Below are 14,718 nucleotides of genomic sequence, written 5' to 3'. Positions count from 1 at the left end.
TGCCATGCTGAATGACCATCCCCGTGGCTCCACAGCCATACGACGAATAGAATCATTCCAGTTGACCATGTCCTCCAGCAAAATCCTGCTGCCTGAACGTATAATAACTTATATGGTTCGAGTCGGTGAAGCTTTTATCCGCTCATCGCAAACGACTGTGTAGTGGCCTTGAAGTGAGGAACTTAATTATAGACGATTTCGATCAGAATCGACCATCTACATGACAGAAACCGTCGGTGTTGATGAAATATATATTGACTGTCACAACATTAATATTTGACTTCGTTACTTTGAATACCGTGAAGGTGTCGCAACAGTTCCTTATCCTGTCACTTACCACAATCACGTCAGAAAGAGACGATATGGCTAAAGTTTCCCACATTAGGGACATCTAGGTCAAATCAATGTGTAAGGCCGGGTGGGTCATCAATGGCATAGAAGCCTAGCTTTCGGATCACACCCGTTAACTGAAAGTTAATCTTAATCGTTATATTAATATCCCGTAAACCTTACCCGAATTGGATGCCAAAGTTCCCATGAATCGCACCCAGTTCTCCTACGGCGCCCTCGTGGGTGGTGGTTGTTAGGTATGACTAAGGATCTTAGATGAAACACGGAGCTCATACCTTTATGGATGGAGTAATGAAGAAGCCGCTGTAGTCCCCTATTGGCGGAAGATTAACCACCCTAAAAGTGTTGAAACACCTACAGGTCTGTCTGTTACTCTATTAATGCCGGAAACGGAGGACCCCTGCATAGGGGTTGTTCCAGGCTTTACAGTAGGGCGCCAAGAGCAGGGCCCATAAGTGGAGAACGGCCATATGGGCATCAGGGAGGGTCCATATTGCACTCTCCTGTAACAAACCAGAATAGCCGTTTGGGCCAAGGTTGTTGATGGCGGTTATTAAGTTCGAGTAACCGCTAGTTATAGCAAGCTCATGACTAAATTTAACCTACAGGGTCATTATGGAAACGTTATGGCGACATTTCCTACCAAGATTTAGCGAGCATCTGGACCTTCGGATATTTATTAAATATGTGCGCTAAATACAGGACAGGCAACGGCAACACTGAAGACCAGTCATGAATCAGTCCAAAGCCAGGGAATTCTACTTTCACCTTTAAATGTTTGTCTGGTGTGACCGACTTTGGAATAGAGCTTTCCCTGATGGTGTCGGAAATCGGAATTGATTACCCACCAAGTGGGTCAGGACGGGAAGTCGAGGTAGGAGTCTGCGGCAGTAGCCTTGTCAGAGGGATCCATGTAGATTGACTCTTTTCTTGGCTTCTGGACAGCATGAGGGGCAGCATGTTTGTGTCTGCACACCCCATTCGTGCAAAGAAAGGCGCAAGAGCCAAAACCCCCTCAACTAAGTAGGGCAATACTTCCGGGGGCCGAAACCCCACTGGTGGATATTTCCCCGAAACATCAGACAATAAACGCCAATAGTTACTGGAGAGAGAGAGAGTTTGTAGGGGAGGAAATTTGAAAGCTACTTCATAAAATTTTAGAACGTATAAGAAGGTACCTCGTCCTCGCGGTCTGTCTACCAGAAGAACAACACCACACGAGCTCCCGCATTTACTCGCATCTACCACACACAACTCCATCAAAATGTACACCCGCACCCAGGTTCTCGCAGCTCTTGCTGCTCTTGGCGCAACCGGCGTGAATGCCGCCATGGGTCCCGCTTTCAGCACTGGTCCCGTCTCCGACGACTCCTTCATCCGTGAAGCTACCTCGACTCTTGTCCTCCCTAACGGCCCTAGCGGCGGCTCCTCCGATGCTATCACCTCCCTGTGGGTTGGTATGGGCACCTCCAACGGTGACCTTATCCAGTCCATTGCCGACAACTGGCAGCAGAGCGACTGGACCATGTACGCCTACACTCTTAAGGAGACTAGCGGTTAGCGACCACGGTATCCAACAACAAACGAAATAATTACTTACCCGCTCCTCTTCATAGCTACCTCCCAGGAGCCCATCTACGGTGATGGCCAGGCTGACGGCACTAAGGGCGACAAGGTCACCATGCACTGTAAGTGACATTCACAAGCCGTCGTTCCTGGCTCATAGCTAAAACTCGCGATTTATAGACAAGTTCGATGACTCGACCGGAAACTACACCCAGACCGTTTTGATCAACGGCAAGACCGTCTCTACTCTCTCCACCAGCGATGGCAAGGCTCAGGGCTGGGGTAGCGCTGTCGAGTGTGCCGAGGACAACTGCGGCACTGTCGGTGCTCACTGTAAGTTGAAAAATGACATTGCCGAAGTATCTTTGCGTTACTAATAAAATCGCACATTAGCTTGGACCAACACCAAGATTATCCTCGATGTTGCTGACCCCAACTACATCAACACCCTTGCCAAGGGTAGCGGCGTCACTGGCGACATGTCCACCAGCGATGGTGGCAAGACCTGGACTGTTACCACCATTAACATTCCTGAGTTCTCTTTCTCTTCCTAAACGCACTGCATATTACCTCAGAACCCATCTGGATATGGGGGTTACTAGGATAGTGCAGTGATATTTACCTTCGTCTTTGTATTAATTATCCAATAGCATTGAATGCCTATAAATATTCGTTATATACTGGTATTGTTCTTTCCTCGACAAGAGCAGAGCAAAGACTACAAATAGTAGTTGTACACTAAGACTGGAAACCCGTTTATGCATACCCGCTGGTATGCACACCGCAGGGACCTGTCACCCGAGATATCCTAGATATCCTGAATATCCTCGACTTTTAGCAGCCAAAAAACACAATACGCAATTTAATTAGTAAAACGCACTTTATAACGATTTCTAACTTGCATCCAATGATATCACGTTAATGCCTTAGCAAGATGGTCACGTCGCGCGGGGTTGCTGCACGATGCGATCCTTTGCGAGCATAGCCACGTTTCCGCCTCTCGGTCAGATTAGATGTCAACAAGGCTCGGTGTCCACACATGGGTGAATTGACAGCGCGTACGGTCGCGAAAACAATTTTCACATGAGATGCCATATTACTAAAAATTTCTTCATATCTAAGAACCTTTACTTTGTGTTATTCAGACACTGGTTCAACAATAGCTTATCGCTGGCTACAGTAATAGGACCCCTGGACGGAGTGCTATCAACTCCACATAGCAACATGGCAATGCATCAAATCAAACGAGACCACGAATTTAGCGTGAGGCGATGCACGGATGCTGCTATCTTAGCCACGCAGTCTTGCGATCTAGGCTACGGGGTATCATTCTACCAATGCTTTAAATCTCTTCGAGGCCGGTGTGAGCACTGTTTATCCGTCACCGTTGGTATTGGATGGAGGCTTAAAAATGGAAAGTTTCTGGGGGTTCGAACAAGAAGAAAAGGAGGCCTCTGAAGCAGCCATAGGTGTGCCCCTAGTCCTACTCAACTTAATGCCGAGCAAAAGAGAAAATAATACTCATCAAGGGCCCTAGAAAAATTCCACTGCACTCTCGGCGATCGCTTTGAGCGAGATAGCGAGACCTATTCACACACAAAAGATGAGTTTGGTATGACACCGCTCCATTACGCAGCGCAGTTATTGCCAACGGGATATTGGAAGGGACGTGAGAAATGGAACTCGCTACTGAAGGGCCTCGAACTGGATGATCTGAACGAGCAGGATGAAGACGGTCGTACCCCACTGTCTCATGCAGCAGAGCTTGGAAAATCGTGGGCTGTGAAGAATTTGATTGAAGCTGGAGCGGACCCCTACCGATGTGACAAAATGGGACGATCGGTCTTATCCTGGGCAGCACAATCCGGTGGAAAAGAATTGATTAAGCTACTAAGTTGGAATGTCGGGTACTCTAATGACAAGGATAACCGAGGCTGGACACCCGTGCATTATTTCCTACAAAGGGAGCCTGAGCCAACTGAAGGATATTATTTCGGGGTTTTTCCACTTATCTGGGACGAAAAACATTCCCTTAAAATGGAGCACTTTCAATGGCGCAAAGCTGTGGAGGATACCTACATGCAAACGTGAGTGCCAGCCGACTATATAAGCACATCCTTGTTATCTGAGCCTGATGCCTTTGGCCTCACCCTGCTAGTGCGTGCTGTACGACTCGAAAGGTATTCAATCGTCAAGGTACTTCTTACCATCGAGGACATCAATATAGGCGTGGCGGACCGAGACGGAAAAACGCCGCTTTGGCGGGCCATAGAGGCTAGAAACCGCAAAATTGCCGAACTATTGTGAAAAGATGATGATACTACTCTGAGGCTACTTGCGAGGAATGCTCACACTCGATCTGAACATCTGGAATGGCTTGTTACCAACAATTATTTGTTTGCCAAACTGCAAGGACCAAACAAAGAGACCGCTTTCCATATAATGCTTGACATCCCTAATATTGGCGTTATGGAGCATCACCTCCAACAAGCCATAGTCGCCCAAGTACCTGACTTGCCTATGGACACAGTTGAAGCTCCAACAAATGTGAGCTCATTATTTCTTGAGAAAGCCGACAGACGTGGCTTAACGCCTTTAGCTTTGGCAAAAGAGAAAAGACTGCTACCGATAGTGAAGCTTTTCCTTCGGTGGCGTGCCAAAGTGGATTGCTTCAAACACAAAGCGGACTGGTTTAATCTATTGCCGGACAGTAAGAATATGGCATCTTTCTGCAATCTGGAGGAAACGTATCGGAATGTTTCATTTGAGCTGGTACGAAAGAAGAACAATATCCTTGTCTTCGACTTCTACCAAGCAGAGGATGTAACTCCACAAGGACATCTTGTCGAACGATGCGATATGCTTCGGCATCTCTGGTGAATACTGCCTTTTGATAAGTACCTTCTTTAGATGCTAACAGGAAGAATTGGCAGGCTACACAATAGCAAACAAAATTGGATAGCCTCGTTGCAGCATGGTCTCTACCATAATACAGGATCCTACTCATACAGCCGCGTGCATCTTGACACAAAATTGTCCGAAATAACTTGTGTTCTAACAGTAGAATTCCCCAACCCGGATGCAGGATTCTTCAAGAGACATAGCCCATTCCACTCTCAGGGTATAGCAAGCCATAAATACTGGTGCATATCGTGGACAAGGCCACATTTTGTGAATACAAACGGCGACGTACAGCCGGTTTCCTACAGCAGTACTATCTCTCACGGCCAGATTCCTGCAAGCGATGACAAATTCCTACAGCAATACATTGGCGAATTATTTCAGGAATGGTCCCTGATATGCGATGAAATTGAGACGCATGTCATTGATCATGTACGTCGACCCCTTACCCCGGATCTTGCGTCTTACGCTGACAGCTCTGACCACTAGTGCAATGGTGACGAGACGAGCGCCACTGTTCTGATTACTGACCTAGCTGATGATTCACGTTACTTGGCCACCATTCAGAAGGCCCTTCAAGACCAGGTAAAGGGAATACAGAAGGCAATCAGTGAATATCGCAGGGTGGATGCATACCACAGTCTTCGTTTGCCAGAGGCAGAAGAGGGTCTCGGACAACTGAAGGCGACTATCACTGATCGACTAGATAAGCAACATGAACGCGTGCGCGATCTCCGCCAAATGGTAAGATGCTCACAGTATTGACCTTGTTGAGTCGCTCTTACAGTATCAGGAATTTGCTAGGCTTTCCGTTGAAGAAACGGTTTTCATGAGACGTATCAGTCTAATCACTGTAAGACGATACATTGGCTTTCTCTAGTTACATTGCTGACGAGGGCAGTTTATCTTCTTACCATTGATGTTTGCATCGGTAAGTAGTAGCGTCAACTGAGTTTTATTTCTTCTTTCCTTTTATGCTGTTGTCTGCCCCGGCTGATAGCAACAGAGTCTCTTTGGCATGAACGTCAACGCGCTGCAAAGCAACCCTGACTGGCGCTGGTATATCGTGTTCGGCGCCGCATCCCTTCTTTTGACCTATGCCTTGTGGAAGGTTTCAGATCAGGTTAGTTCCAGTTGTTCTCAGAATTCTCCACCCACTCCCCTCCTTCCCCTTCCTTACTGGCCCTATGTAAAAACCCCCCTTTTTTCTTCTGCTTCAGTACAAGACCTGTGCTAATGCGTTATTAGAACGTCCGATATTCCCAGATATGGTCTAAAATATGGGAGAGACGGGCCATGAAGAACAAGACCAAGGATTGTGAAGGCTAAAGATATCGCAAAGAATGATTTTGTTCGGATTGCTGTAATTTGTTGGTGTATGGTGGGAGTGGGTGCGCCAATTACTTTGTTTTCGCTTATCACGGATGGATTTCGGGATTGGCTAGCTTGATTACTTACAAATGTTGTCTCTGTTCTCATAACCCGCAGACATATTCTGAAACTGCTCGTGCACAGTTTCTACATGCATTAAACTGCATGAAGACGTGTTCAATTTCAAATAGTAATAAATGTTATATAAAGTCAAGTAATATTTTTGACTAAGTAAGCTAGTAAAAGTCTTCTTCACACGTATACAGATTAAAGAAGACACAAAAGGTAGAAGAAGTACAACGACTATCGCAGCGAAGATACTACATACAAACGGATAGAGTTCCTATCAAAGGACCTTTCAAGATCCATATTTTCTCAGTCAACCCGCTTAGAAAACGGGCATCTTGAAAGCATCAAAAGTGTAGTCCCAAGTAGCAAGGGACTTGGAATCGTGAACACAAGAGAAGCTGGAGTTGCTGTTCCAGAGGGGACGAGAAGGCCACTGGCAAAGCATCTGGGTCTCACCAGCATAGGTACCGGAGGAGACGGTGGCGTTGAGGCGGGAAGGCTTGTTGCCGTTCTCAACCCAGTCGATCATGATCTCCATGTTGTCCTCGGGGTAAGGACCAGGCTGGAGGGAGTTGGTACCGCAGTGAGCAGCGCCGGGGACGAGGTAGAGCTGGTACCAGTCGGACATATCCTGCAGGGACTGGGTGTAGGTGGTGTTGGGGTACATGGCCTGACGGACAGCCTGCCAGTAGTGGACGGACGAGGCGGTAGGGATACTGGGGTCGGATTCACCGTGGTAGTGGATCATCTTACCACCGGACTCCTTGAAGGTGGTGAGGTCGATGACGGTGGTCTGGAGACTGTCAATGTAGCGAAGCATACCGATGTTCATCCAGTCGACCAGGGTGTCGTAGGTGACGTTGTCGAGGTTCTCCAGGTTATCGATGTTGAGGAGCTGCACGAACTTTGTCACGTACTCGCCACCGGTAGAGGGGATGCTCAGAGTCCAGGAGTCAGTGGTGGAGTCGTACTCGGTGTCACCATCGGACAGCTCAGCGGCGATCTGCCACGAGAGGTAGGCACGCTTGCCGTTTGAGTCGTGAAGACCGTCGTAGATGGCCTGGGCGAGAGCAACACCCTCAGCGGTAACGCTGCCGTTCTGGGCGGGCTGGTAGCTAGTAGTGCTGCCTTCAGCACGCTTGCTGAAGCCAAAGCCCAGGGAGGTGTAGTTCTGTTCAGCGCAGTAGTAGGACTCGCCAATGATGGAGGTGAGGTTGAAGTTCAGCATGCAAAGGTCAGTACGGGATACAACGCCATCAGTACGGCCGTCGAGAGGGTCACAGGCTTCGATGGTAGCGTTCACGATCTTGTCAAGTTCGCAAGGGGGAGGGTAGTAGTCCATGGTGTGTTCAATAGTGGCAGGGAAGACGTGGTGAACCTGCTGCTGAGCAAAGCGGAAGGCAGGGGCACCGGCAATGACACCGTCATATTCATCTCCCCAGCGCTGGACCTGACTCATACCCTCACGACCACCATCGGAACAGCCCTCGTAGTAGGTGTAGATCTTCTTGTCGCTGGAGAGACCGTAGAAACCACGGGTCAGGGGCTTGGCGATCTTGGTCATTTCACCAAGAGCCTGGTAGGAGAACATGTAAGTAGCATCCCAGTTGATCGAGCCGTTGCCGTAGAGGACGACTTCATCATAGCTGTAGGAGAAGGCGTCGTAGCCGGCGTCGGTGGCGCCGGAGGCAGCACCGTACTCGAGACCGCCAGTAGCATCGCTGGACAGGGAGAAACCACCACCACCAGCAACGTAGAAACGGTTCTTGAAGTCGGAAGGAGCGGGCAGGGCGTACTTCACGACAACCTTGTCACCCTTCCCGGTGTGGGTGTAGGTAACAGTGACATTGCAGTAGTCGTAGGAGCCGGAGCTACCCATGCCAGAGCTGGCATCAGTGACGGTGTTGGCAGTGACGGCGGAGGGGATCAAGTTGATTCCCAGGAGGGTGCCGTTGGAAGGAAGGGCGGACCGAACATTGGAAATAGTGCAGAGATCGGACAGGGAACTAGCCTGAGCAGTGGCTGCTGCCAGAGCAGCGACAACTGCGCGAGTGGACTTGCGCATGTTGAGGGTCACTAAAGAGTGTGGAGGTGGATTGAATGAGCGAAGGTGCAGACTGTAAAGACTGACTGAAGCGTCTGATGAAGAAGTTTGTTTGGGGTGGCGGGTGAATGTCTTATATAGTACGGTCAGCTACTCAATATTGGGGACATACCGTGATAGCCATCTCCTGTGGTGCGGGTGGAGTGAGAAGGCTATTCATCGGCCGGGCCCACCAGGCTTGACATTCTGCAGCAGAAATTAACTCAGATTCTAACACTCGTCACCCGATTGCGCGGCCCGGAACAGTATTATCCAGATCATAGGGTTGAGTGACATCAGTAGATCACTGTGACTGCTGGCTTTCGCATGTCATGGGCGCAGTGTGATGGAAAGATCCTGAAGGGGCTGTGATCAAATGAAGACTATTTCTCATATTGCAGCGCAGCGAAGTGTTAGTGATAACCTGTTTCTCGGTCATTGCTGCTTGCATGCTTCCCAAACTTGGTCAAACGGGAGCTGAAACCCCGCCACGAGTAGCAGGGAGTAGCAGCGACAATGGCATGGGATGCATCTAATCTGCATCTAATCAGGGCCTTCGCCAAGAGGGTCCCAATGTTAGGGCGGTAATAACCTTATCCGGGTGGAGTCAGTAAATCTCCACTCGAGCAGTCGGGCGCCTTGGCAGGCCACAAGAGGTCCAACCAGGGTCTCGGCTTCTAGGACCCTTTTCGGCACTCGCATTTGCCTGATTGTAGATGTCACTGAGAGGTGAACAAAATTCGACACATATACAAGCTATGAAGTCTATGATCGATGCGAAATGATCTACTCTGCCCCAAGCAAGCAGTTCACAAAGGCTAAGCTTTCGGTTCCTGCGCGAACTCGTGCGCCAAGCCAATTAGGGCATGGCTGGTTAGTGCCAAGTCGACGCTTCGTCAGCTCAGTATCATGTTAAGGCGGCAGGTCGAAGACCCCATGTCTATTTTCGAGCCTAGCGAGAGCCATCTTGAGCGTTTTAGATTAGTCGACAGATTCGTCATACCACACACACCCCATGGTCGGAGTCTGCTAAGTGCTAACCTCTTCAGCGAACTCCGCAGGGAACCCGCAAACACCGTGGCCACAAAAACTTGGTCCAGGCCGCGGGTGGCAGATGAATCCTAATCGACCCTGTTCAGCCCTGCGGTGAAGAAAATGATATTGATACGTAACTGTGCTGATCACAATCTTGTTTCTAGCTTCAAAGAAGGACACATTTGGACGGACTACTCACGGAGTGTTATTTTGTTGACAACATCGTACATGCTTGTAATATCCGTGAATATTGAGACTCAATAAGCCAGGTACGGAATCCAATTAGTTCAACAGCCATCAGGGTGGCATACAGCAGGGGAAATGCATACGTACACGGCCATCAATCCGTGTTTGGCTCCATGTAAGTCTGAAGAGCCGATAACGGCTGTTCCACACTTCAACCCGATCTAAGTAGACGACTAGGTTGGTTGCCAAGATGATCGGCGCTTCCGCTTAGTCATTCATACCCCCATCATTTAGGGGCATTGCTCCCAGTCTGGACATCACTATTGGCCATTATTTCAGCATACCCATAGCAACCTTTCCAGAATAGCTCTAGTCCAAACTGCCAGGAATGGGTGTCTTCCGGGGGCACCAGAATAGCATACTTTGCACGACCTTCTCGCCCATTAACTTGGGAACGTGAGCCCCATTATTCTAAGTACACCATTCCTTGGTGTTTCTGTTTGCTTCCACACTTTTAGCCCCGCTGTTTGAGATCATTGCCCCTTGCGCAGCAAAACCATCGCTGGAAAATACACTGAGAAGTATCATAATTTAGTACCACCCGATGTTGAGTTGACTTGACGGGAGACGTGCTCCGTTTTTCCTAGCAGAAATCTCGGCCTATGATCATAGATAAAAGCTCTCACTAAATAGCGTTTCGGGGATACTCATCTCCAGTCGGACTGGATTACCTAAATGGTCCCCTCGCCCAGCGTGCGCCGGCGGACGACCGTACCTTCTTAATTTACTCGAGGATGCTGGCAAATCTGCAGCTGCAGGAAAGCCACTGGTTCATGACTCTCCATATAGCAATCCAAATTCACGTTTGGTGGCCTATAAGCGAGTCACTGTTGAGTTGTGTTGAAATATCAACTTGACGTTGTCAATTCAGCAAACATTATACGTATAATTCACAACAGTGCCAAGGGCTCCGTATATGGCCTAGATGGCTTTGTAACCATAATAACTTCTCGGCATAGGACAGCTCAGAAACCAGTTAAGCTCGTGACCTTATCAAAGTGCCACCAGACACCACAGGTGAAAGGTATCCTACCTCTGTCCTACTGCTTGCCCTCTGGTTCAGATGCCATCACAAAGTGACCATATCATAAAACCCAAGGATGGAGGAGGCGGTCCTTAGTTCTTCTTATCATTACGTTTGCAAAAGTTCACATGTGGGGATCCACTGCTCCATATCCAGCTTCATGGAGGTGAGCGAATGAAGCGTCGATATTAGGAGTGCATGGCACTTGCTGATGAGGCTGGACGCCAGCAATCGAGATGAATCACTAATTCAGATGAGCGTAAATTAATGCCTGTAGCAACATCAACATACCTGCGCTGGCTATATTGGTGGACTTCAACTATATCTACCAAATAGATTGCTCATTTTCGAGAACGTTTTCCGGTATGAATTTGATTGCGTGTGGGTCTGAATACCACTACGTAGTCCTGACTGAAGGTCATCCCTATTTTTAGACCCACCCGCATGATAAATAACGACGCCTTATCACCCTGAGTCCTGAGTCCTCTTATGCCTCGTCGCGTACTGCATGAGGACGAGTTTGTCTGTGTTATCTTCAGTAATCTCTTCCCTATGCGGACCGCGGAGGCTTTGGCTCCATCGATTTCACGTATACGGACATAATCCGCTTCCTAATCTCTCAGCCTGTCCGTCACGCATCACGGCACGGAAGTCATCGTGCGACCGGCCCCAAGCCCAGGTCCACGTTACACCAGGGTTCGCCATTTTGTAGGTATTTACCCATGAGGAAAAAGCTTTGCACTTTCTCCCGAGTCATACTAGTGAAAAAGGTTCATTATCACACGAATAACTGTTGTAGGTTATGTCGAACAATATGCTGTTTCCCCACCGAGGTCTCTCCCCAGCCAATTGATGACCTGGACACACCCACTCCATGGCAGGTAGTCGCTCATCATCTCGAGATGCCTGGGATTGCTGCAAATAATGTTGTGTTGCCCCAATCATTATGCTTGCCTGGATCAACCTACTTCGCGCCGCGCCCACCAGAACGCCCAACATCCACGATCTGACCCACTGTAGATAGCCCAGCACGTTTTAGAATTGATTGAGAAGCATAAAGAGGACCGCACTGCTATAAATGAGACACTATCTGAAGAAGGGTCTCTTCTGTTGCGGGGATAAATTGTCGCCCGTCGTTGATCATCCGTATATCTGTGCGGAAACATCTGTCGAAGAGGATGTTACGTGGTTTCTGTCAAAGTGGTGGCCGAGCTTCAGTTTTCAGGAATTCCTCTGTTGAGATATACTGGCTCCTAGAGCTAATCCGTGGACATACCAAGCAGATCACAAATATCAAAGGACATTGGAAGATAAATATATTTAGCGTCATTTATACTGGACGATATAACTCTGCAGGCCGTATTCTGAGATGGCAATCATCGGGAAATAAGATGTGGCCACCGAAAAGGTCTGTGTAGTGTGACATTTTAAATGAATTGTCCCATATTGGGGTTTGGGTATACGCCTTCCTGGGCACCCATTATTTCAGTGTTCATGATTCAAATATTATTTACGAGTCACAAAAATACATATCACGCGAATATCCGTGATTTGCTATTTGCAACTACGTAGTTATCAATGCTGATACTGGTATATATTATCCCAATACCATTCTGAGACATATACATATCAACACGAATACGAACTGCGAAATCCGTATAAAGCAAAGGGAAATCTAGGCAAAATTAAAGCTTCGGAAAACGAACCTGACCCACTATCATTATGCGCACGTTGACGTGGGGCGCTTGGCTCAGTCGAGATTTGTGCTCTGATAGGAGTCGAAAGACTCTGGACCAGATACAGTGAGACACAAGCCTCATGCACCTGTTTAGACAAAAAGTCGCCTAGGGAGTCGAGTACCAGGTCATGTTGTGTGCGGTAATATTGCTGTGCAATAATATCAAGACCACAGCAGTAAATATCTTTCTAGATATTCGATCACTGATGTACTTCTTTCAGGGTCTGGACCTGCGGAATCTCTGATTCCGTATTTCGACAGGAAAAGTTGAATGAGCCTTGTTGTGGTGGGCATATGTGGGACTGCAGGGTTCTAGGGTGAGAGTCGCCACCCTTTTCGGATTCAGCCCTACTAGCAAGGCCTTCACTCGGCCCCATTTCTGTCAGGCTCCAACCTCTGCTTCTACGCCACGCATTTGATTAAAAAAGAAAATAAAAAATAAAAGTCATAGTTCGCATGTCTGCATCAGCTACTATACGGGCCACACAAAGATGTGAGTTCATCTTGAATTGAATTATATTACATTAAGTCCCTTGCGGAACAAGGCAATCCTGTATGGAAGCATCGACCAATATCTACTTAACGCAAAATTTATCTGCCGGCTCGCACAAACTATTCGCATGAACGTTATTATTCGCCCCCACAGCAACGCTCAAAACACATGAGTCCACAGCATCTAAAAGAGTTAGGATACAAACTATGGCGGAGCGAAGAAATAAGACTCACCAAGGGTAAACCTACACTCCACAGCAAACTTCTCCTGCTTCACCACCCCCTCGCAAGTTCAGATCTGATGATTCTGGGGCCGCTGTCTTTGCTGCTGGTCAGTATCCTTGACGCTATGGTCGAGAGAGTTGTTCACGAATGTATCATACCGAAGTCTTTGTGCTGGGAGGTTCAGGAGCAGTTGGTTTCTGCATGGTCACAGTCTCTGGATCCCAGACATGGCTTTTTGGTTCTGAAGTATGCGCTTTGCTGAAAGGCATGAGAATAAAATCGAAGAGGTTCATCTTGTTCCCTTGAGAGTCTGATCAGAATATTATGCAGAGCGTGGAGTTCTATGGCGAGGAGAACCTTTTATATGTGTAGTACCCCTGGGTCTGCAGAACTATGATAGCGATATTAGTGCCATAGAGCAGGAAAGCGTTATTGAGTATCTTTCACCTGCATGGAGCCATCAACTCCACAGCAGATCCACTATGAAACCCATGGTGAGGATCTAGTCGCAACTAGCGATCTTCTACGAGATCGAACGCCTCCTGGGCTGATATTCATGGTTATGTAACAAACACATAGTAGGGCGCAGTCTGTCTCAGCTCGTGCCATAAGACAACATTCACGACTTGCTAAGGATTCATGGATCTCTTCTATGCATGCCATACAGAACTGCAAGACGTGGAAATCCAAGGTGAAAAGTCGTGTTGTCTACGGATAAACATAGGAGGAACATACAAGCCTCGGAAAGGGATGAAAATTGAGCCAAGTACCTGAAGCCAAAAAACATCACCAATCGGGGAAAAAATCACCTACTCCACCTCATAAAAGAAGCTGAGTCCTGGGAGCCAGCTCAATCGAATTGGTCAGCCCGTTGTATCCACCAAGTAATAAGACCCACAGCTTTATAGGCAGCTTTACTGATTGGCTTGATGCAAGAATTCATTTGTATTTCATAGACCCTGAATTTCAGCCCTGTGAGTCAAACCATTTATCAGGGTCCACCGGGGCTGGCATTAAAAGTCAAAACTTCTACCACGTGATGCCATCCCACTCACCCGTTGACCTTGATTGGGAAGACACAAAACATCTAGATGAAAATTCTGCTGACAGGGTTCCGTAGAGAGATTGTCGTTCAATATTACGGCAAATTTTGGACTAATTGCTCAAGAGAACTTCTATTCGTGACCCTCTTTTTGCGTACAATATATCAAGCTAGTGATATTCGAACAAAGTGGAAAAAAAGAAGCGCATTATTCTTCGGACCTCGTCTCGAATCCGAGACCCCCTATTGGTGCTGTCGTACTGTCTGCGTTAGTTGACGGAGATAAATCTCTGAACACGTTCTTGACCCGGACTGTCGGGCACCTTAACCGGCTTCTTTATGTTGGGATCACGATATTTCGAGAAAAGGCACAGTTCTGCTTCTATATTTTTTCCCTTGTCATGGCTTTTACTTTCAGATCCGAACACTGGCTTGCAAAAGACAATATCGATATAATACATAAGCTAGATACAATTGGAATGTGATTAAGCGCACAGTACACGAAGAAGAAATATATCCCTGCCGGTGAAGGAATGTAAGAATCCGAAAGGCTAATCGTAGCTAATCAGAGACAC

The 14,718-nt window shown here is 47.8% G+C and overlaps 4 protein-coding genes across 4 annotated transcripts; 2 read left to right on the top strand and 2 right to left on the bottom strand.

Annotated features, from left to right (window-relative positions):
* Positions 1-1,615: 1,615 nt before the first annotated feature.
* On the top strand, positions 1,616-2,471 carry BO87DRAFT_309820 (uncharacterized protein; the record flags this gene model as incomplete). Its single annotated transcript, XM_025619480.1, has 4 exons — positions 1,616-1,907; positions 1,968-2,039; positions 2,098-2,250; positions 2,311-2,471. The coding sequence occupies 4 exons, from the start codon at positions 1,616-1,618 to the stop codon at positions 2,469-2,471; spliced, it is 678 nt and encodes a 225-aa protein (XP_025479199.1).
* An 844-nt stretch (positions 2,472-3,315) lies between these two features.
* BO87DRAFT_407105 (ankyrin) lies at positions 3,316-6,147 on the top strand (the record flags this gene model as incomplete). The annotated part of the gene is made up of 10 exons (XM_025626044.1): positions 3,316-3,386; positions 3,455-3,981; positions 4,048-4,097; positions 4,248-4,793; positions 4,851-5,250; positions 5,308-5,562; positions 5,612-5,671; positions 5,720-5,749; positions 5,819-5,941; positions 6,067-6,147. Exons 1-10 carry the CDS (start codon positions 3,329-3,331, stop codon positions 6,145-6,147), a joined length of 2,130 nt encoding a protein of 709 aa, XP_025479198.1. The 5' UTR covers positions 3,316-3,328.
* A 382-nt stretch (positions 6,148-6,529) lies between these two features.
* Positions 6,530-8,364, bottom strand: BO87DRAFT_436995 (putative tannase). Its single transcript, XM_025627844.1, has one exon. The coding sequence runs from the start codon at positions 8,321-8,323 to the stop codon at positions 6,578-6,580; it is 1,746 nt and encodes a 581-aa protein (XP_025479197.1). The 5' UTR covers positions 8,324-8,364; the 3' UTR covers positions 6,530-6,577.
* Positions 8,365-12,178: 3,814 nt separating this feature from the next.
* Positions 12,179-13,394, bottom strand: BO87DRAFT_387149 (uncharacterized protein; the record flags this gene model as incomplete). Its single annotated transcript, XM_025624800.1, has 5 exons — positions 12,179-12,291; positions 12,353-12,533; positions 12,597-12,786; positions 13,126-13,196; positions 13,260-13,394. The coding sequence occupies 5 exons, from the start codon at positions 13,392-13,394 to the stop codon at positions 12,179-12,181; spliced, it is 690 nt and encodes a 229-aa protein (XP_025479196.1).
* Between the last annotated feature and the right edge of the window lie 1,324 nt (positions 13,395-14,718).

The sequence above is a fragment of the Aspergillus neoniger genome (assembly GCF_003184625.1).
Source record: "Aspergillus neoniger CBS 115656 unplaced genomic scaffold BO87scaffold_18, whole genome shotgun sequence".
Taxonomy (NCBI): Eukaryota; Fungi; Ascomycota; class Eurotiomycetes; order Eurotiales; family Aspergillaceae; genus Aspergillus; species Aspergillus neoniger.
Note: the sequence above shows the minus strand (reverse complement) of the source record. Positions and strands in the feature narration are given on the sequence as shown.